The 22,272-nt window shown below is 40.2% G+C and overlaps 1 protein-coding gene across 3 annotated transcripts in view; it reads right to left on the bottom strand.

Moving 5' to 3' along the window:
* Window positions 1-22,272, bottom strand: part of nf2a (NF2, moesin-ezrin-radixin like (MERLIN) tumor suppressor a) — a 38,990-nt gene that overhangs the window by 1,462 nt on the left and 15,256 nt on the right. The window contains exons 11-17 of one of the 3 annotated variants that reach the window (XM_027277934.1): window positions 22,130-22,252; window positions 21,529-21,746; window positions 20,007-20,112; window positions 18,507-18,625; window positions 16,965-17,124; window positions 12,315-12,382; window positions 6,002-6,020 (exon numbers count right to left, since the gene is read on the bottom strand). In XM_027277934.1, coding sequence (XP_027133735.1) covers window positions 12,332-12,382; window positions 16,965-17,124; window positions 18,507-18,625; window positions 20,007-20,112; window positions 21,529-21,746; window positions 22,130-22,252 — 777 coding nt within the window. In that variant the 3' untranslated portion in view covers window positions 6,002-6,020; window positions 12,315-12,331. Of the gene's footprint in view, window positions 1-6,001; window positions 6,021-10,854; window positions 12,383-16,964; window positions 17,125-18,506; window positions 18,626-20,006; window positions 20,113-21,528; window positions 21,747-22,129; window positions 22,253-22,272 lie in introns of those variants that run through there. The other 2 variants (XM_027277933.1, XM_010736847.3) reach the window with 2 other exon arrangements.

The following is a 22,272-nucleotide window of genomic DNA, read 5'->3' as shown; positions in this document are numbered from 1 at the left end:
ATACTGGCAGGATCTAATGAAAGACTGTCAAAAACATTTACAAATACTTTTTTTAATATATATATATATTAAACCAAACTGTGATCTCCTCTAGTTTAAGATGAATCTTTCTAAAAATTAACAAGCTGACAGCAAAATTAGCCTGTGGCGCATCTGCTGAAAAAATATACACACAAAATTGGACACCAAAAATCCATCTACATGTAGATAACAGACGCACTGTGACAAAAGAAGAAGAAGAAGAAAAAAAGAAGAATCTTTAAAAAGCGATGGAGCTGACTGTATGTCAGCAGACAGCTCTTCGCCCTGGGGTGTCTTTGTCTACTCGGGGTGACTGAGGTCTCCAACAGGGTTGCTTAACTCTCACAGACAGGCCAAGAGGTAAACAGAATCCTGGAGAGTCGCCCATGGCATCAAATACACGGGTGGACTTGCGAGCACCTGCTTCAGTGCTCGGTGGGCATGAAATTGAATAGAGCAGTGGTGACGCAGGGTAACATCATGCATCGGTGAGGTATTTTTTTTAAAAGTGTCATCTGCAGTGCCTCTGTGAAAGAGTTCCACTTTGACAATGTGCCAGCAATGCGGGCACTTCTCTGCAGACTAGTGCTTTGCAATAAACGCACAATTAAAGGGGAGAAAGTACGAATTGTCCCAGAGTGCTAATTAGCCATACTTCTGAGGCTTTGATAGTTATAGATACAAATGATTCAACACTCATTTCACCAGATGCTGAGGTTTCTAGCTTTCAGAACTCATTTTGTGGCCTGTACTCTGTTTTGAAACTCCCTATCTACTGGCATTTCAACAGACTCCCAGTCTCTTCCACCTGCTCGTACATTCAACCACTCAGCAATGGAGGACAGCAGTACGAGTCAGCAGCAGGTGTCAGAGTACAGGGCTACCAAGCCACATTCGTAAGCCAAAAACGAGATGAGGCGCTCTTTTTGTTTCAGGATTTTAATATGTTATTAGTCCTTTTGCAGCAAACTTGGTAAATGGCAAGTCAGTGGTGTTTCTAAACATCTAGGTTATATAAAAGATTATGATAGACACATGTGAGTGAGACATGCGGAAATCTAAATGTTCAGTGGTCTTGACATCTAAAATAATGTCACCCTTCAACCCAATTTAGCCAAATGTATCCTATGCTTCTAGGCATTTCTTCAACAAATCAACAAATTCATGGTTTACATTCTGCAAAAATTAGACTTTCACTTTCAGACGTCGGCCTGTTCCACTATTTATTAACATACAACAATTGTCTGTGCTTTAACCTATGCTGTGGTGCTCCCAACAAGAAAGCAAATTCTAATGTCAAACTTTTCATGTAAGCAAATATCAGCCTAAGTGTTGTGGTGAGGAGAAAAGAAGGGAACATTTCGGGCAAATAGTGCCACATGTGACCAGTGTTTGTCTCAGGTAATAGCTCTGGGTGGTGGGTGGTTTAACACCTTAATTAACTTTTCACAGTATCACAAATATATTCTGTATCAGCGCGTATCACCAAGACGTTTACACCAAGTGAAATGTTTTCTCATTATTTTACACTTCCTACAGTTTCTCATGTTTGGTGTCATTGTAAAACAATGTTCCATGACTTCAAACAATATCCTAAAATGTTCTTGTAAGCACCAGTTAACGCCTGAAAAAAGCCTCTGCCAAACATCAGCGGAAAAGCATTCTTATGCCTCGCTGAGAGTTGTCAGTCAATCTTTCACTTCATGCTCCATTTTGCCTTCCAAATTTTGGTCGCTTATCTAATTTCTCTGGTCTTTTATGTCTATCCAATATTAATAGCTGGAGGGCCCTCGATAAATGAATGACCTCCTTATCAATAAAACAAATGTGCTGCACCAGAGCTTAAGAACTGAAATGACACTCGGCTCTCTCTTTAACTTCTTCAAAAGAATATAAGCCAGAGGGGTTAATGAATTTCTGAACAATACATTCATACCACAATGGCGAACACTTTCATCATTATATACAGTAACACTTTATTTTACCGAAACCTGTACTGGAAGATTGCTATGACCCTGTCAATAATATTGCATCCCCAGAATGATAACATGAAAATAGTGCTCCCAGCACTTTTTCCTGTCATGTACTTAGATATATTATGTGTTAGATTTATCTATGTTGATTTTTAACCAGCCACATTATCTGCAGTAGCCACTAGTTTGCAGGCAACCACTTTGAAGTCTCAAATCTGGCATTATGGATGTTGGCATCTTCGTTTTTCGCAGGGAGAGATGACCCTATTTGGACGAGAGCGTGCAGATGGAGATGGAAAAATATGACATGCCTATTATAAAAATACACATATCATAGTAAAACAGTTTACTGAAGTAATAAATCTAGTAGGGTAGGGTAATTTACTCAGAAGTTTACATACAATCTGACTCTTTTTTGTGGCCCCCTATGTGCTGCCCCCTGGTGGTTATTTGAAAAATGCAGATGCAAGATGCTACTGTGTTGGCTTCACTTTTTGAACCCTGGAGCTCTGTCCATTAATTATGTCAGTGGGTTTACAGATGCCATAACACATTAACATATTACTGTACGCCTGAACAAAGATAAGAAGATAGCGGACCACTCGTTAGCTACTTCCAGCATCAGCTCCATAAAAAAACAGTCTCAATAAATAACATTCTGAAAAAATGCATTGTTTTTTTAGGAGCTGATTATGGAAGTAGCTAACAAGTGAAGTGCCAAGAATCAAGCAGTAGAGCCAATCACAGTGTTAGTGTGTTAATAATGTTACATCATCTGTAAATGCAGGAGCTCAAGCAAGATCTGACAGGCCAACCATCCGGTACCTACCCCAACTAAAGAATTGTCTTTGGCTCTGTCTGAAATCAAAGATCCATTGTTTAAAAAGAAGAAAACTGAGGGGTAAATCTGCCACTGTTTGTGAACTGCCTCTGTTCAGAGCGAGAACAGTAATTTTGAAAGGTGTAGCAACAGTAACTAAGGTGGTAGAATATATATATATTAGGACCAGTGTATACATTCTCTATAACAGATCAAATATCACTGCTTCTACGCTCCCACCAACAGTGTAGACTAGATGAAGTTTTATATAGAAACCACACAGACTGAATAATAAGGTGTCCTTTGTACTGAGTCAGTGGTGGCAGCAAATAGACATCTATGCAAATCAATGACGTCTGTGAGAAGCAAAGAGGTGACAAGCCAGAAAATGTTACTCTCCCAGAATGCCAACGAAATAGGTCACCAAACCACAACCCAACAAGGAGCAGAGGAAGTAGGATGATGTTATTCACGGCAGGCAAAGAGAAAAATAAAGCATAAAATATTTGGGACAGACTGACAGCCACTGCTGAGACGAGTAATGGCTACAAAGAGATTCTAATTATACCACTGTAGACAGATTAATGATGCTTCACAATATGGCTAGTTAAAGTTGTATGTTTTGTTGTGGCTAAGTGAGTTATGTGACAAGTTTTAGTGACTTTTTCATTTTGGGTTTTGCTTAAAATTTCTTCTTCTTTTTTTCTGCTGAGGACCAGGCAGAGATAAAGAGAAACGGAGCAGCAGTAAGATAAATCACAGACAGACAGATGAGTGAGGAAGAAGAAGAAGAAGAAAAAAGATCCCTTGCTTGAGTATAGATTTTAGACGCAAGGGAAAATGCATAAAGCAGAACAGAAATGTGCCGTTTCAATGCCAGCCTAAAAATAGAGACTAGGCAGGAGCTCTTCCAGACCTGACAGTGTTTTGAGTTTTGTTCCTTTAGCTGTTAAGAAACAGAGAAAGAGGGACAGAGCGAGTAGAAACCTCTGCCAAATGTGTATGTGAATCCCTTACGCTCAACCAAGGATATTGGGATGCGTGCCACAAGGATGTTAGAAGGATAGCAGCTTGGAGAGAAAGAGGCACATGAATGAACAATGCATCTGACATCACTTCGCAGCGAGACAGCCTTCTGTGCTGCATTCTGCCCCAATATCTGCCTGTTACATAACTCTGTATTACATCCAAAGTCCCTTGAGTACAAATAAACCGAGCTGGCATAGTTGAATTCAGTAACAATTCCTTATATACAGAAAAAAAACACACAGTATCAAAGGATAAGGCAATGTTGTTCTTTTTTTATTATTATTCTTAACATATCCCATGAAAAACACTTCCCAACTTCCCCTCCTGACTTAAGATTTCAAAAACATGTCAAAGAAATGTCATTCAAAATGTCCTAAATAGCTGGGTACTGTTGTTTTAAACAAACATTAGCACAAAGCACCAAATAGCTCATTCATTATGTGGTGTTATAGTAAAGTTATTGTTTCATAATAAACTATAGTTCCCATGTTCTTGTTAATGAATCAACATATATCCCAATGCAATTAAATTTTGATAGTCTATGGCACAGAGGAATAATCTATATGTGTCCTTGTTTTGGGTTTATGGTTTAGTGTTTCATATTTTATTTTTTAATCCCCCCTCATCTTATGTCTGTGACTTTACATCCTGCTTTTGTTGTTTTTTCTGTCATGTTTGATAATCTGTTCCAGCCTGATTAGTTTAACCTGCCCCCAATTAGTTTAACCTATGTTCTGTGTCTTGTCTTGTCTGGTTGATCAGTTGTTGTCAGGTCGTCTCTGTATGTCCGCCAGTCTTCTATCTAGTTCCTCAGTTCTGTCTTAGTGATTCTCCCAGTGTTTCTGCTTCTAGTGTTTCCTGTTCTGGATTTCTTTTTTTTGTCTTTTTATAATTTAATTTGGCCACGTGGGGGCCATGAAACCAGGCATATTCTAAAAATATTGTTATTTCTTTCTTGACTTTCTTGAAGTCTGCCTTCAAAGTCTTGGTGTGCCATTACTACAACACAGTACAGTCTTGTCTCGAGATTTAATCAATACAGAGGTATCAAGTGGAAAGGAGAGCGATAAGCATGTTGCACCATCATCCTCCACTTCTATGTTGCTGCTGCACTAGTGTAGAAATCATAAGTAGAGCAGCCAATTACAGAGCTGACACTGGGCTGCTGCTTCTCCACCTCTTCAGTGTTCTGCCATCCATTGATTTAACCTGGAGTTGTTCAGTTCAAATGCAGCTTAGTGGAAAAATAAAAGGCTAAAGTTAAGGTATAGAGAAGTAGAAACAGTCTGCAGGGTGTCCATATTATATTTGCAACGTCTGCATGTCCCTTATTGTTCTACTGGTTTCATGACTTATTGACCTCTTCTTCCACTGTGTTGAAAATAATGTGCAAACAAGGGATACTTAAAGTGAGCTGCACTTTCCCGGGGTTTAAACGGGTCTCTGATGGAAATAAACTGCAAGGTGAGGCACGGTTCTTTACACAGTAAGGCTGCTGAAGACAGTGAAAGGCTTCCAGCAGGAAAACAAAAAGATACCTCATGTAAACCTCTTCTCCCTGAGCACCTCTGATGCAAGATCTACAACACCACAGCAGACAGGTAGGTAGCCGCAGAAATGGGTCAGTTAAACAGGTCAAGATGGATGAACGAGGGACGCTTAGGATCTAATTAATACCTCCAAGACTTTTCCTGGGCTATTTTTTCCCCCTTTCTGCTACTTTTTGGGTTTAAAACCACACTGACACCACCAAACAAGCCACCAGTGGCCCAGCCGTCAGGCCATTAGTATGAGCTATAAAGAAAGGGCTGAGACCCATCTGTCACGCCACCAGATGAGGAGATTAGAATGGAGGCTATGTAAAGAGAAACTAATTTAGAAATAACAAGAGAGAAATTGCAAGGTAAAGGTGCACTGAACAGCCCCTCGGGGTATGTGCATGCATAATGAGATTTTGCAAAAAAAAAAAAAACAACAACTACTGGTTCATGGTCTCCTCAGCCTTAAATATCCACAATAACAGTCTGCCCGCTCATTAATAATTCACAGCTTCTTGTCATATCGGAAATGTTAAAGTCTCATTAATAGTCTTGAGTATTGACGGTCTATACAACGCTCTTGGACAGACACGGAGGGATGATCATGATGGCCGTTGACTCCCACAGCAGCACTGGTCCCTGAGACAGACAGTGAGAGCAGAAGTAAAAGCAGATAAAAGAGGAAATAAGTGACGCAGGCGAGCAGAGAAAGAACGGTTATTACTGAGGACTGATCCATATCATGATGGGAGAGACAAGTAGATATTCATATTGTAATTTTTAATGGAGTGAGACAATTAAAACAGAGCTCATCGTTATCTCAGGGTCAGAAGAAAATGTATTCATAGCCCCTCATCAAGCAGTGCAGAGTTGTACCAAAACAAGCAGGCAGCAGCACTTGCTTGAGTTTAACAAGCTGATATTTTGAAAAGGGAGATTTTTTTTTATTTTTTCAGCCTAAAATACCAAACTCATTTTCATCTTAGCTTAACTGCAGGCAACATAATGAACCCAATCATGGTGATTTTCCACAGGTATTTCACTCAGAGACATCTGCATCATGGAATGAAAGATACTAATTTGGCTCAAAGGACCGAGAAGGATTTTGTGATTGTGTGTGTGTGTTGGGATCGGGTGGTGTTGGTGGGGTGGGGGTAAGTGTATGTCTGTCAAGAGTGTGGGTGAGTGAATATGAGTGAAATACTCATACACCACCAGCCTGATTCAGCACGGCAAAGCTTCCAAGTTTTTCAAATCCTATACACCCCCTGCCACCACACCAAATCTCCAGGGATTGGAAACATTTAATCACTCTAAACATATGTGTAAGGTGACGTGACACACTATGAAATAAATACCAGCATGAAAAGAAGCAGAAAGGAATAATGTCACAAGGATTTGTATTGAATATCGAGTGAATAAAACGCATCCCCAGCAGCAGGCAGGTTGCTGCAGCTCACCCCCATATATCTATGCAAGTGGGGGATTTCACTTCTTTGAGGAAGTGTTTCATAACAAAGGAGTCAATAGTTCCTCCTGGCAGGACAATTCTGCTGATAAATGTGTTTATTACACACGGAGCATGCAGGTACAGTGTACAAGTGCAAATTTAGATAATGTGTCAACATGCTGCCTTCCAGTTCTGACTGCTATAAAACCCGACCTTTTTTAGTGAGATTTCTGTCCAGGCAAAAAGACTCACCCTAAAAATAAAAAGTTCATTCATACACAAGCTGAGCTGCAGTATTCCATGAATGAAAAAAATATGTACATGCTACTCAGTGAGTGAGTTAATTGACACGCCAGTGCAAAAACCTGAAATATCAGGCATTTTCAGACGCCTGGAGCACACATGCATGACTTGGCAACAAAAATTTAGTTGGCGAAGGTGGAGTACTAAGTACTAACTATATATACCATATCAACTGTGTTGGAAGGTTTTGGGTTTGCAGAGTTCTAGGCATTCAGTATTTTCTATATATTGAGAGATGACTCACAAAAACGTTTAAGTTTTAGATAGATCATAAGACTATATTTCCTCTACCTGATACTGGAGGTGATGACTCAAACATTAAGGTAAGTGGTAGGTGGAGAAAAGCAATAGAGAGGGCTGTACTGTTTATCCATTAAGGAACACTATATATGATCATCTATATATATAAATACCTTGACTCAAAAGACGTCCAGATTAAAACTGGATATTTGTCTCCTTATGTATTCTTATGAGTTGTTAAGACTTCCATCACATTGAAATGACGCACTTTTAACAATGAAATGTTTGTTATATATAATATATATAATCACTGTATGAAAACATTTTTAGAGACTGCATTTATGGGGGCTTATTGTTTAAGGTACCAGTTGAGTCGAGTTTGAGTAAAAGGTAGCAAAGGTTGAGTCTGTTTCAACTTTTTTTGCTGGACGACCCATCATTGTTTTGTCAGAGCTCCATGTGTTGGCAGCCTCACTATGCTGATGGACTGACACGGTTAAAATGAATCGGGGGATTACATTTCTTCATGCAGGCCCGCAGTCTGAACATGGCATTAAAGAAGCTGGTCATTTCTGGGAGTAGTGTCAGGCAGACCGAGGCTGTCAGACAGGCTGTCAGTGCCTCCGTGAAAGATTCATCGGACTGTTCACTTCAGTGGTAAAGATATGGTTCACATGACTACTCGTCTACATGGTTAAAACAAACCAGTGTCAACCACAACTTCTGCTTTAGCTACTTAAATGACCTAGAATGTAAAGGATCTAGTGGTGTAGATGCTGATTGCAACCGCCTCACCTCACCCTCTCCTTCCTATCATGGAGAAACTACGGTGGCTGATAATGTTTGAAAAAAAAAAAAAGCAAAAATCTGTATCTACAGCCAGTGTTTCATTTCTGTTCTGGGACTGAGAGTGGAGAAAGGTCTTGAGACAAGATTTACAGTTGTTGATGCTCATACTTCAATAGATAAGATCAGTGTGGCTTCTGCCGATATCAAGGATTGAAGCGATTCTGGACACAATCTACATATTGATCCCAAAGGTATTTAAAATCCATAATCCATGGAGGTGAGGTTTCAAATAGTTCAACAGGTGGAGTTGGCACCCATGTATAGAGATATTGTAGGCCAGGTGCAACAAGAGTGAGACAAGGAATAGGACAAAGTGCAACTTTTAAAGAGCAGACTCAGAAGGCTGGGTATCCATGAGCAGACCCTCAGGGAAAATACATCCACAGGAGGAAGGATGAAGGAGGAAGGTGGGTTCCTGTAGTTCATCAGACAAAACAGCCAGTGGATAAATTTTAGTTTTAAGTATGAAAGAAACTGCAGGAGGGAGATAAAATCATGATGTGTTCGCTATGATATTAGCACATTCACATTAAGTCCATTTAAACGTCCTATCCATTTCTTTCCTTTATCTTCAGTTCTACACTTTGTCGAAGCACGATAAGCCAGGTAACATATATTATCTAGCAGCAGAAATAGGCAGTAAATGAATAGAAATTATTCGGATGGGAATATATTGTTGCATTTGACCGGAGTGTTTAAAAGAAAAGGACTAAAGGATTTCTGAGCGTGCATATTTTAAGGACAGGTATGGGTGGGAAGAGATTAGTACATGGGAGTAGATTTGAGGAAGCAGTTGATAAGCCCGTGGGAAATAGCAAGCTCCACCATAGCTGGTGCAGATAAAACAGACAATGGATGGTTTAGTCTGTGGAGCTCAAAATGTCATGGCAGAACACGGCAGATGAGGCATATGAAATGAAAAACAAGGTGGTGAAGTGCTGGGGTTGGCAAGGTGTGATAAGTTGAACTAGGTTGCAAAGAGTTTTTAGCAAAGTTGATCTTGACCTTGCATAAATTGTGTGGTTTTATTGCTGTGTAGGTGTTTTGAAGCAAGCATAGCGGCACTGTTACCAAGAATAATCTAAAGACAGGATGCGGATCACAGCTAAAGATAATGTTAATGTGTGCACTGATGTTATACTATCACGTGTAGTAGTTCTGACAGTTCCACATTTAAGCAAGTTCCAAGATTTTGGTCATTATTTAACATGAATAACGTTCACGTCACAGTTCAGCAGTTAAAACAATGGCATACTTACAGCTACAGAGGACACAACAGAGCTTTCTATCATCACACTCAGGGCAGTATAATACATAAAGTTGCCAACAAGTCAAATTAGAAAAGCAAGTGACAGGGCAGAGTTCGGCTAAGGGATTCTAGTAACTAGCCTCCCATTTAATACCCCTGGCTTATCGGTGACTGTCACAAAAGAGCTACCACTGAACTCTGATGTTCCATCATAATGCCTGATGTCCTCTTTCACAGTAATAAAGTCATTTACTATATACAAATATGATATATTATACATATGATGTGATATTGTACATTTAATAGAAAATCAATGTTGGGTGCGTATAATTATGATGAATGTGTGTATTAGCATTATTAATCAGCTAGGTTTAAAGGTATTTTCTTCTTATGTCTGTGCAGTCAAATGTATATAGGTCATTAGATTTTATTGGTTACTGCACTAAGCCAGTAAAACATTACTATATTCATCATTATTTTGATGCATGAACTAGATCTCCAAACGGAGGCGCGCCCTGGATTATGACACAAGGGTTTTTCCTTCCTTTTGTGTGTGTTTGTTCTTTATTCAAGCCCCTGGCAGGTGCTGTGCAGTCTCCATCAGCTCCGCTCACCCTGCAGTAAACTGAGAACCTTTTCCAATCTGCTGCAAGATGAGTGTGTGCAGCTGTGACGTCAACTGCGATCCCTTGAGAATGGATAAATGACAAAAGATGTGGTTCTTCCCCTCTTTCCTCTTCCCTGTTTCAGACGATGGCATTGAAGGGGGAAACAGCAAATGGAGGAGAATATGTCTGTTGGTTTGCCTGATACCTCTGCAGAGCCTCAACCCCTGTGCCTCTGAGCTGCAGGCCCCCAGGGAGAGTTGGCTTCTGGAGATACCTCTCTGTCACAATGCTGACAAGCCATGGGTGGCAACTCTCTAACAGAGCCCAGAGGTGACAGAGCTATGGAGAAGGCCCCTGACCTCAGTGCCACTCACTTTTTTTTAGAGGGCTGTCAATCAGGGACCCAACACCACAAGAAGGAAGAATCACATTATATGGGGGTAATGTGGTGGCACAAAAACGAGTGCACAGGGCATGCAACACACCCAGCTCACCCACACATCCGTAAACACACACACACGCACAGACACACACACACACAAAGCCGTTGTCACTCAAGCAAACGGGGCATGGGATCTGACACAAGATGGAGGGTGCTTACGTAACACTTGATTCTTTTCAAAGGTGTAATTGGATGTCTGTTTGGTTCGGGTGGAAGAGGCTCTCAGCGCCAGCAATATCAAAGCTGACAATCATCAAAGTCTGCCAAAATAACTAACACAATGTTATTTCTAGAGGGTAAAAAAAAAAAAATCAAACACAAAAAAATCAGAACTGATTTTCATTTATTTTACATGAAAAACATACATACTCTATATGTTCAATGTTTCTATGAAATTCTATGTGTAGTAATAAAGGTACTGTAACTTCACCCAAAGTTTCATTTAAATACTGCTTACTATCCGCAGACAGGAAGAAAAACTACTATATTTTCATCACATTATAATTCCCCAAAATAAATTGCTTTCAGAGGGAAGAACACATTAATTCAAAAAGATGCATTAATTCAAAATAGATGCAAATTCATGTTTCGAAAAAAGTGGTTGTCTTCACACAAAAGAAAAAGAAAAAAAAAAAAAAGACAGACACATGATAGATGTGACACAAGCTCACATCTGAGAATCACAGTTCCTTCATCCAGTTTGATTTCTTAGGAGCACCTTGTACCTATGATGGTCTCTTCACTCTTGAGAGCAGATCATAGTGCACTGAGCACTCGGTGCCTTATGTGAGGGCAACCTAATCAAGTGTTCAGCTGCTCGAGGCAGCCAGAGATAGAGTATGTAACGTGACTTCTCTGCGTGCACGAGATGTAAACGCAGGTCCTGCGGCCTCATGTAACACTTTGTCTACATTCACTATACAAGTTTCATAAAAATACAAACATGGGAACAAATTCTGAGACTTAAAAAAAAAAAAAACGATACAAATGAATTATTATAAATCACAGATATCCACCACAGCCCATCAACTCCCACTATTAGTAATAAACAACTGTTTACATGTATGATGGCTTTTCATTTAACCATTCCACTGAAACAAGAAAACTAAGGCAGCATGAAGTCATTATGTACAGAAAGAATATATGATATGGAGGAATTTGTCGGCATTATAAATCAAATACAGTACTTCATGCCTAAAACTACTACATATCGAATATTTGGGTTAGGAAAAGCCAGCATATCAGCCATATGAGATAATGGAATCAAGTCATTGTCTTGTTTAACTTTATCCCTTAGTGGTTTCTATTTGAATTTCAAAACAGTCAGGCAATCAAATTATGTAGGTCACCCCATTTGGACATGATATAATAGGTCCACAAATACTGACTCATTCGAGCCAGAGGAACCACAGCAATCCATTCTTGTTTTTTTCTTTTTGCATCGCAAAAATACACCTTTGTTCTTTGACATTAATAAAACCCACACCCAAGTTCACTTCAAATATTCAAGGAGAATGTGCCGTATTTCACACACTCTTACTGTAAACACACACACTTTTTTTTTGTTTTATAAATCTTAGATTTAGTGCAGGAACATTATGCATGCATCCTTGTTTGTGTGTACACAAGGCCCCTGGAGTTGGTGCAGATCAAGGCAGTGGCAATTTTTCTGTTCGTAGTGTTTCGTGGAAGTTTCCCAAGAGGTGGAGCATAAGGCTTTGTAGTGCGGCCAATCATATAAACTGGCCAGGAATGTAGAATCATGAGGTCCTTGGCAACTGTGCATCCTTACCTTTACAGGTATGTAGTTTAGAGTTCTTCAAAGAAGGCCACTCTGGACTTGGTGCTCTGTAGCGTTAGCTGTGAGGGAGATAACAAAAGTTTTATCTGTGGTGGAAGTAAACAAGTACAGAATATACTGCAGCAAGCAAACTAAGTGACTCAATGGAAATTCTCACTGGAGACTGCTGCCACAGAAATCATAACCAACCCTTGCCCTCAAGATTTCTGCTAGATGCAATCCTTCTGTGTATTTTTAAATGCAAACTCCAAATCAGCACACAACACACAATATCTGACTGAGACACCAGCAAAATGTAGCTGATATGTGGATGGTTCTTGGGAGTTGGCTGCACTACAAATCTTCCTAAAATCATGGACTCTCGAGTGCTAGTATTAAGCAGTGTGTTTGAATCATGATGTGTAGTCCACATACAGCAATATGTAACATTTTCTCAATCAGCTTCTTACTATGAATGATGGGTTAGAACAGTTTTGATGAGTTTTTTTTTAATGTATAACGAGCGATTCGAAATGTGTTTTTCAACTTTGATTGCTGCTTGTTTAGTCAGGAATATTTAATGTTGAAGAGAAACACTTAAGACGTTTCTATATGGTATTGTTGTTTGTGCTGGTGTCGCAAAAGACAAGATAGTTTTCTGTTTTCATCAGAGTAGCTCCATGAAGAAAATGATAAACACCAGTGAAAATCAAGAGAAATGAAAGAAGCATGTTCATTGAAGTAAACTGAAATTGTAACAACATTATATTGAATTTGGGAACAGGCAAAAGCTAGTAATGATGTGAAGTGCATAGGAATAACAATTTGAGTAACGTTACTTTGCACAATGAAGTAACTACAGCAGGCGTTGGCAGGTTGGAGGTTGTTCAAAAAAAAATATTTTGAGAAAAGCGTCAGTTTGTACAATCATCCAGGAAACATGGTGCCACCACAGTTTCCAGGAAACACGGTAGCAATCAGAATTGCTAATAGGGAACCAATCCAAAATAGGATATGTCTTTATTCTATAGCCATTACATAGTACAATCAATGTTTACTTCATAATGATAAATTAAAGCAAAAAACGTCCGTTTCCACTTCAAACAATACTGATAAACAAAAGTCATTGTTTCAAGTATTCTTGGTGACTTGCACATTAATTGGTCAGGCTGATTGTTGACATTTACATTTAAGCACTGAAGCTCCACTGGAGTTTATTTTCCAATTAATCCCAGCTAAATTTCACTCTCAAAAACATGCATGTTTAATCCATTCATCCCTCTGATGAACACCCACCAGAGTGAATTTTAAAAAGCCACTAGAACCCACAGAACGTTCCAGCAAAACGCGAGATTTGACTTGTTCCCCTCGACTAATCAAAAAACTAAATGATCAAAAGGGGAGGATAATTGTAGAGTCTGTACACTTTTGTGTGTTTACTGAAAACATATCCCCAAGGTTATTCTGTTCGTAATGAATCTCTCCGATGCTATTTGGAGGCACGCAGCATTGTTGATACATCTCATAATGAAACAAAAATAGGTTTTATCATCAGTTTACAACTGGCCCTGATGGACAAAGAAAGCTGTACGTTTTCCAAACTCACTACTACTGCAGAGACAAGCAAGTGGACGGGGAGAGCAGGATGACAAGATCGATGCCAGTTAGAGAAGGCACTGTTAATTGTTTTTCTCTGCAGGTTTAAATGAGCTGGTGATGGATTAATCCAGACCACTGACTATGCTTTAACCCTTTAAGCACAGCTCACCATTAGCTAATCTAATACCGAATAAGTAAGCACTGCTTCAAATTGGTTAGACAAACTTTTTCCTTTCTCCAACATCTGTAGGGTAAAGGGAATTAAAGTGGCTGCCAAAGTAAATATTAGAGCGGGGATGAAGGAGGAGGACAGTTTGGGCAATCCAGGTTATTTCTGGGGAATGGCTAGATGGAGGGTATTAAGCAAATCCAAACAGATAGTGTGGGAGAGGGATGGATTTGCAGCATCATGTTTACAGATCACCTTCCATTATCCCTAAAGACAGGCGGCCTGGTCCGTGAGTGTGTTTATCAGTGTGTGACTCTGCAGCACTGTACTCCACACTGCCCACAGTCCCTGTTAGGAAAAGACCAGTAGTATTCATGTGGAGAACAGCACCACAGCAAGTTAAGTCTGTTGCTTCAACATGCAGGAGAGCACAATGAGTGACCACCTGATGGTTGACCTCCTTTGTGTACCACTTAACACAGTTTGGGTGGACTGCCGTATAGAAAAAAAACAAACATTTCCTTAGTGGAACTCAGAAACATAGAATCACTGCAGCATTTGTGTTGTGATTCAGTTGTTGAGAATGAGCTCTCCTGGCAGGCCTGGTACTAACAGAGCAGAACCTGTGGCCTGGTAGGAGTGCAAAGGCGCTGGGCCGTGTTAAGGAGCCATTCATTAATCATTCAGAGAGGGAGAAAACCTTGCCCCGAGGCATAGCCAGTCCTGATGCTCCTGGCTGAGAGATTGTGCTTCATTCCACATTCCCTCTGCTCTTTTATGCCCACCGTATCCCCCCTCATCCTGTCCTTCTCTGGTGTCCAACTTCATAATGCATTCTTAGTACTTCCCTGTTGCTGAGCCTCCCTTAAACTCCTTATGCTTTAAACATTTTTGGTGAACCTCAGCCACCCCTAAACCTATCTGCCTCTTTTAAGCAAAGCTGACTTGCTTTCCTCACTCCTAACTCCTTTTCTCCCTGTAATGCCGTGCACCCACCACCCCATCCCTCACTTACAAGATGAATGCCGACCACCTCTGGTTCAATTAAACCAACACTTTTAACTTAGCTCCTTCTCCCCATACATACCAGAGGTGCCTCCATCTATCCAAATGACTAATCACCAAGCAGAAATCAATTACCGCTCTCTTAACAAGTCGATTTTACACTGGGAGACAAGAAGGGAGGAGAGGTGGCCTTTTTTTTTTTTTTTTGGTTATACAATGTGCTGAGAACATAGTATAATTTTCATTTGATACTTTATTAAAATTATAGCGAGATACTAGAGTGGGAAGATAAAGGAGAATGAGTCTAATCTGCCAGTTCATCAGACGGCAGTGGAAATAGAACAGTTCCTTTGCCTCTGACCAATCAATTAAAGAAGATCCCTCAAGCTGAAAGAGTCTGTCACTTTATTCTGTCAAATTATATCAGCACTTGGGTAAGATGAACTATCTAGCTTTACTAATAGAGTTGACATAAAATGTATACGAAATCTATTTGTTCGTGATTTTTTTTTTAAATACACTTAAGACTGGTAATCACTTTTAGAGATTGAAGACAATAAATGATTGCTGCACCTCGCCCCAGGAGAAGAAACTGAAGAAGAAATGAACCCAGAGTCAAGTGGAGACCGTCGCTATTAACTGATGCTCTGAGAATCAATACCCCGCCTTAATAATATGATGGTCAGCCGTGGGTGTTGTACAAGGAAGGACTATAAATTTTCTGACAGACAGTTATCCTTGGAAGATGATGTAGGATCATTATTACGAACACATTTACACTTCATGTGTCTCCAGCCGATTGGACAGCTGTTGAATAGATAAAAAGCAACTTGTAAATGCAGCCAAGATGCATTAGGGTTAGATAGCGGTGTGAACTTCTCCCTCTTAGACTGTGTAATATGCAACTACATGCATAAAAAGAAGATACAATACTATCAAAAATACCATAGAAAATTAGGTTTTGTGCTATACAAACATTGTTACAATGGATCTACTTTTTAGTCAGTCCCACAGGAGGGGATATGAAAACACTCCTGTGGAGTTTTAGACCTCTTGTAGCAAGATATGCTGCAATGCGTCACCAAAGCAGAGAAGAAGACAAGTAGACTGCTGGCAGTAAACGTGGATGTAAACAACGCTGATGTGAAATACTGAAAAACTCAGAGCTCAGATACAAACTGTGTTTTAGTGAGTGAAATAAACTTTTCACTTTTTTTCAGTATTTGGTATTTATTTCATTTTGTGATAAAGAGGTATTGACCCTGTCAATGTCAGTAACAGTTTTCCCTTCAAACAGTAGGAGGCAGGTTGGATAGCAGTTCATAACTTTACTCTCAGTGCCGACGTCATCTTCTTAGATTATTTTGCAATTTGTGGAGCCACCAAATAATTTATAATACCATTGTGCGTTTTGAAGACTGCAAATGCAATGTAAAGAAACACACACACTACAAGCACAAGAATACAGAGAGAGAAGACAAAGAGTTACTTGTAAAGGTCATTTTTTGACAGCTGCATCAATTTGTTTTCAGATTTCGGCAGAATTCGTCTGATCTGTGCTTGTGTGTTGAAAAAGTCAGATCTCTGGCTCTTGTATTGGTTTTCTGATCAGTAGCAGTTAATCTTTAGACCTGGATTTCTCAAATGACCTTAAGGGGTAGATGTAATCAGATTTCTTTTCAGCACCCAAAACACATTGATGAACTTCACGCATGTATACAAGGAGCTAAAATAACTCTCACTTTGTGTCCACAAGGGTGAATAGATGAGGCACAAATGGGGAGAACCATGTACAGTGTATATTAGAGGAACATACGAGGAGTGTTTTGTGGCATGTGTTACAGTGTGTGTTACGTGTCCACCATACAAGCAGCTGAGCTGATAGCTACCTTTTTAAAGTTGCTGTGCTTGCTGGTCCCCTGCTCGGTGTTCTGGTTGTGTATGATGTCCAGAGGAGTCTCCCTCTCTTTCAGCTTCAGACTTTCAATCTCCGTCTTCAGCTCATTGAGCTGCTCCTGCAGGTGCTTGCTCTTCTCCATGTACTCGACCCTAAACATGATGAAATTGCATTGGTTGTTTAGCAGATTTCTCTTTTATCACTTTTTCCTAAGGCACATCTTAACTTAGGTACACCAAATGATTATGTAGAGTGGGCTCTGACACCTGTCTCAACCACATTGTGTAACAAACGCATACTGAAACACGGTGGTAGGAATATTGACGTTTAGGGGTGTTTGCCTACTCTAGAGGTGAACACCTACACTGAACTGACAACCCTCTGACCAAGGTGAAGAAGCACTCCATTCGTTAGAGACCTATTACATCCTCTGGTTTGCATATTGCAGCAGGCTAATGACCCCCAAAACATTTCAAAGCTTTGTGAGAACTACTTGGTCCTCTACATTCATCTGACCTCACCCTCTGTTTATACAGTCATATCATTACATTTAAAACAAATGCAAAATACAAGTCCACAAGTTCCCAACTATCGTTCAACTACCAATTCTCACCAAATTTTCCCCTGCATACATTGGAATTTTTTCCATATCCCCAACTTCAATGAATAGGTATGGCTCCTCTTAAGATACTCCTCTTTATTAGGGCACAGACTTAGATATATGTCCATTATTGATAAAAAGGTTGTACTATTATATAATACTCAAAATTACAAAACTTATAAACTTTGGAAAATTAAGGCTAAATGAACAACTGTCTGTTCTTACTAGTGTATTAATATTAGTGTACTGAAGGGTGCAAATGATACAATGTATTGTTCTCAATTACATGGATGAATGGTCTGGTTAATATCCTATGTATTGTAGAGAGCTATATTATTAGGTTGTGGAAGATAAATCCAATTTTACAAAATAATGGAAGGTGGTGGGCATTTTTCATATCTTTTGGAAAAATTCAACTTTCTAGTAGTGCCACAATTAATTTAACTTTTGGATGTTCCATCTTAGTCTGTCTCTAGTTCTGAACCTTTAGTGTCTCTGCTCACTTTTATTTTAAAAAGCTAATTACCTAATTACATGACAACAAAGACTCGGGTAATTTATTCAACTCCACAGGGTTCCTCCGGGGTCACACTTGTCTCAGCGCAATTTTTTTCATCAATAATCGCTGACACCAAGAGCTAGAGAAACAAAATGCTTGAATGCTGGCAGTGACATTAGTGACAGCTCGTGCTAAGGGTCAATCGCTTACCTGCACTCCTGAATCAAAATGTGCATATTAAAAAGTGATGGTGTTACTCCAAGTACAATCCTTCACTAAGTTAGTGCATTTCCAAGGACTCTAAAATAGATATTTATCAGTTAATGAATCTCTAAGGATGATTAACAATTGAATCAACAAACCACTGCAATCAGGTCCACTTGCTAAGGCCCAAAATATTAGGCAGCATTAGCAGAGTGAGGTTAGTCACTTACTTTTCCTTTTCGATCTCCATGGAGAGGCGTTTCATGTCTGTATCTTTAAAGTCAAAGCTTAGGTTTTCCCTGCTGAAGCTCAGGTCAGGAGGCATGCTGTCAGGAGGCAGGCCAGGGGACTAGGAGGGGAGACGGTGAGAGAGATTAGAGGAAAGACAACCATGTCGATGAACTGACAGGAAGAGAGTAAAGTTGAAGGTGACAGTATATATAAAAGGGGAGAGGAGGAGTGCACGGAAAAGACCTGTGAAGATACAACACAAATATGATTGAGGGAACACTCCTGAGGGAACAAGAGGAAGGAGGGGGAAAAAAAGATGACCACTTCTATGGCCACAGACCATGAACACACAAATATATGCTTTTAGATCTTGATCGAATGTCTGAAATGCACTGGCCACATGCTACCTCAGGCATCTGCTGGATGTGATGGACCGACATAATACACAATATAAATGTAAATCCATTGGTTGGCGTGCGAATCCAAACTACATGGTGGATACAGTCGAAATAAATACAGCCTAGGAGAGCACAGAGGGCAATTTGACTGAGGCAGACAGAAATAGGAATGAAAAATATTGTGCGCTGTGTATATGTTTGTGTAGACTTTTTAGTCATGAGCAGATACATGTACATAGTGGATTTCCGGTGGCAGCATGTCTTTTGTATGCATGCAAACCAGTGTGTGTGTCTGTGTGGGTGTGTTTTGGCTCTTCATTCATAAGCTTACAAAGCAAGTCGTTCTCTATCGATGGCCAGTATCTCAATATGCATCTGTGTGTGTGTGTGTGTACATGTGTGTAAGCAGAATGAATGTGTAGTGTGTGGGTTTTTTAAGCATGTTGGAAGCTCTTGCGTAGGCTGCCTTATGTGCTGCCTGTTATGTAAGTAGCTCCTGTTCAGTGTGTGGCTTTTCCAGGCTAAAGTTTCATGTGTGAGTGAATGTGTGTGTTATTAGCAGGCAAGCTAAAAGATGGTCATGGTTATTACCATACCAACAGTTCTTACCCCCAGAAGGGACAGCCACAGTCATTTTCAGCATAATATATGTATGATGCATATTTTTCATTCAAGGCTTTATGGAGCCTGTGACTTTCAACTGTTTACATGACTGATTCTAGGTTTGCTGCTCTTCTTGGGCTTACATAATAAATAAATATTTCTGAGTTTCTGTCATTTCAAGACATCCCCTTGCGCTCTAGGATACATTTCACTGTTTTCTTATGTTTTATACAACAAATGAGTCACTGATAATGAAAATATAGAGATATATGTACTGTCTGTATCCAATAAACCACCAAATGAGTGACTCAGTACAGTTGTGGACCTGAAGACAGCAAAGATTTGGTTCATATCTTAATAAATCATTTAGATGATTCATCAATTTTAAGAATTTTTATTGATTTACTTCCTGCCATAGACTAATCACTGTGTACTATATGTACATACTATCTGTGTGTTGTAAATCATGTGCGCTGTAAGCATGTTAAGGATTGTTACCGCATAGACAGCCCTGCTGGTTATCTCCAGCAGCTTGTGCTTTGCCCTGCGCTCAGACTCCTTAGCTTCCTGCAGGTCCTGTTTCAGCTGCTCAGCCTCCTTGGCCCTGAGGGACGAACAGACAGACAGATGCAGTTAATACTTCAACTCACCTCCCAGTCCTTATAAGAAAACCCAATTATCTAAATTGAATCCAAAATTATCTTATGTAAGCCGAACGTCGGTGCTAGGCAAACCAAGAATGTCACTTTGTTATTACCCAGGTGATCAATGTATCACCCCAGCAGACAATCATTTTTGACTCCATTATTCCAGCATTGAGTTTGCACACAGAGATGTAAGAACGTTATATGCAGGTGATTACATTTCTGTTGATTGTGTCCCTGAACACTCAGCAGTTCCCCCGTTGATGTGGGGGAGCTATGTGCCTCGAGGGTTTGAGTGGACGTAGTCATTTACATGTCAAGTACCGCGGGTTTAAATTTCTCTGGTGCAGAAAGTGCTCATCCAGAAATGGTAGTTACTAGCAAGTGGTTAATGGTGTCCATTTGAAATGATTGCCTAATAAATTGTGAAGTAGAGGCTGTGAAGTGATATACTTAGTGTCTATGTATACTGTTTTATTATGAAAATGACTTAAGTTCTTGGCAAAAATGGATTGGCATCTATCGAGTTTTACAGAGTGCTGATCAAGGATCACTCATCAAGTCCCCATCTCCTTATCCATGGGACGTCCAAAGAAATAAAAAAAGTCAACAGCAGCTATTATACGTAAGGACTTGATTTGAACTAGGATGCATAAAACAAAACACAGATCACAAAGTCAGCTTCAGCACCGTGAAGCTTCAATGTGCAGTAAGAGATTGATAGGGACTGCCACCATCGATCAATACTACTGCTAACAATTAACTAGCACAAATTAACTGCTGCATCTCACACCTAAGAGGGGGAGGGCTGCTGAACAAAAGCTTTCTCCCTTTTCCTTTTGAGTGCAGCTGTGTAGCCTCATTTCCTGCTTTTCAGGTGCAAAGCAGTAACAAAGCCTTTAAAATTTAATGATTTTAAACTAATTCAATGTTCTTAATCTTTGATCCGGCAATTTAAATGCAGCTGCGTTATTTAGCACTATGCTCAGAGCGTATCGACCGACTTCTCTGTCGCTGAGCAAACTGAAGTGCATCAGGGTGTTTGTGCAACTTGACATTAAACAGTATAGTAACTCAAAGACAGGCTCATGTGGTTATTTAGGTTCAGGTTATTTAGGAACTGGATTTTGATGCTCCTGTAAGACAGCTTCCTCAGTTCGAGGTATTCAAAGTACAAAGGGGAAAGTAAGATATGGGAATAAGTTATTTAAGGATCTAAAACATGAGACATGATGTGCATGTGGGTGTATATGTTTGAGACAGATAAAAAACTAAATTTGAGTTTGTGTTGATAAAGACAGAGCCACATAGTGGCAAACTGGGATCAGAATTCACTATGTTCATTAACGCAGTCCGCCTTCCTCCTCTCTCCCCACCTCCTTTCCGATTCTTCGGCCATCTTGAGGGCCAGCATCTCTGCCTCCAGCATCTTCTGCTCCATGAGCCGCCGCTCCTCCTGGCTGCGGATGGCAGTCACTTTGATGCGCTGCATCTCTGTCTCAGCCTCGGCAGCTTTCTGGGCCAGCAGCTTGGCCTCCTCCTCGGCGATCTGGGCCTTTTCAGCCAGCAGGTCCGCCGTCTGCTCCGATCGCAGCTGGAGAAGAGGAGGAGGAGAAGGAAGGGCATACACGAGAAGGGGAAAAATGGAAAAGAAAAGTTGAAAATGGGAGAGAGTTTATGGGGCAATGGAGCGAAGAAAGAGAGACGAGAATGTGTGCAGAGAAAGAGAGGAGGGAAGGGGGAAGAGAGGTGTAGAGGGAGGGATGTTCATTTTGCAGAAAGAGCCAGGGAGATTGATGGAGGTGGGTGACAGTAGCAAAATATAAAAGGGGAGAATAAGTAAATGACAGGAGGTGAGATGAATATGGTGTGAGAGGAGCTCAATTTGACAAAATATTATATTTTTAAACCTGCTGTTTATGTAACAGAGCCAATAAAACTGTAGATTCAAGGTTAAGCTAACCAAGTGAATCTCACCAGTGCCTCATTGGCCATGTGAGCCTCATCCTGCAGCTGAATCAGCCTCCTCTCCAGCTCATCCCTGGCTCTCTCTGCCTCCTCCCGCAGCTGCTTCTCCCTCTGCAGATGCTGCCTTTCTACCTGAACAACACAGACAGGTG

The sequence above is a fragment of the Larimichthys crocea genome, chromosome III (genome assembly GCF_000972845.2).
Source record: "Larimichthys crocea isolate SSNF chromosome III, L_crocea_2.0, whole genome shotgun sequence".
Taxonomy (NCBI): Eukaryota; Metazoa; Chordata; class Actinopteri; family Sciaenidae; genus Larimichthys; species Larimichthys crocea.
Note: the sequence above shows the minus strand (reverse complement) of the source record. Positions and strands in the feature narration are given on the sequence as shown.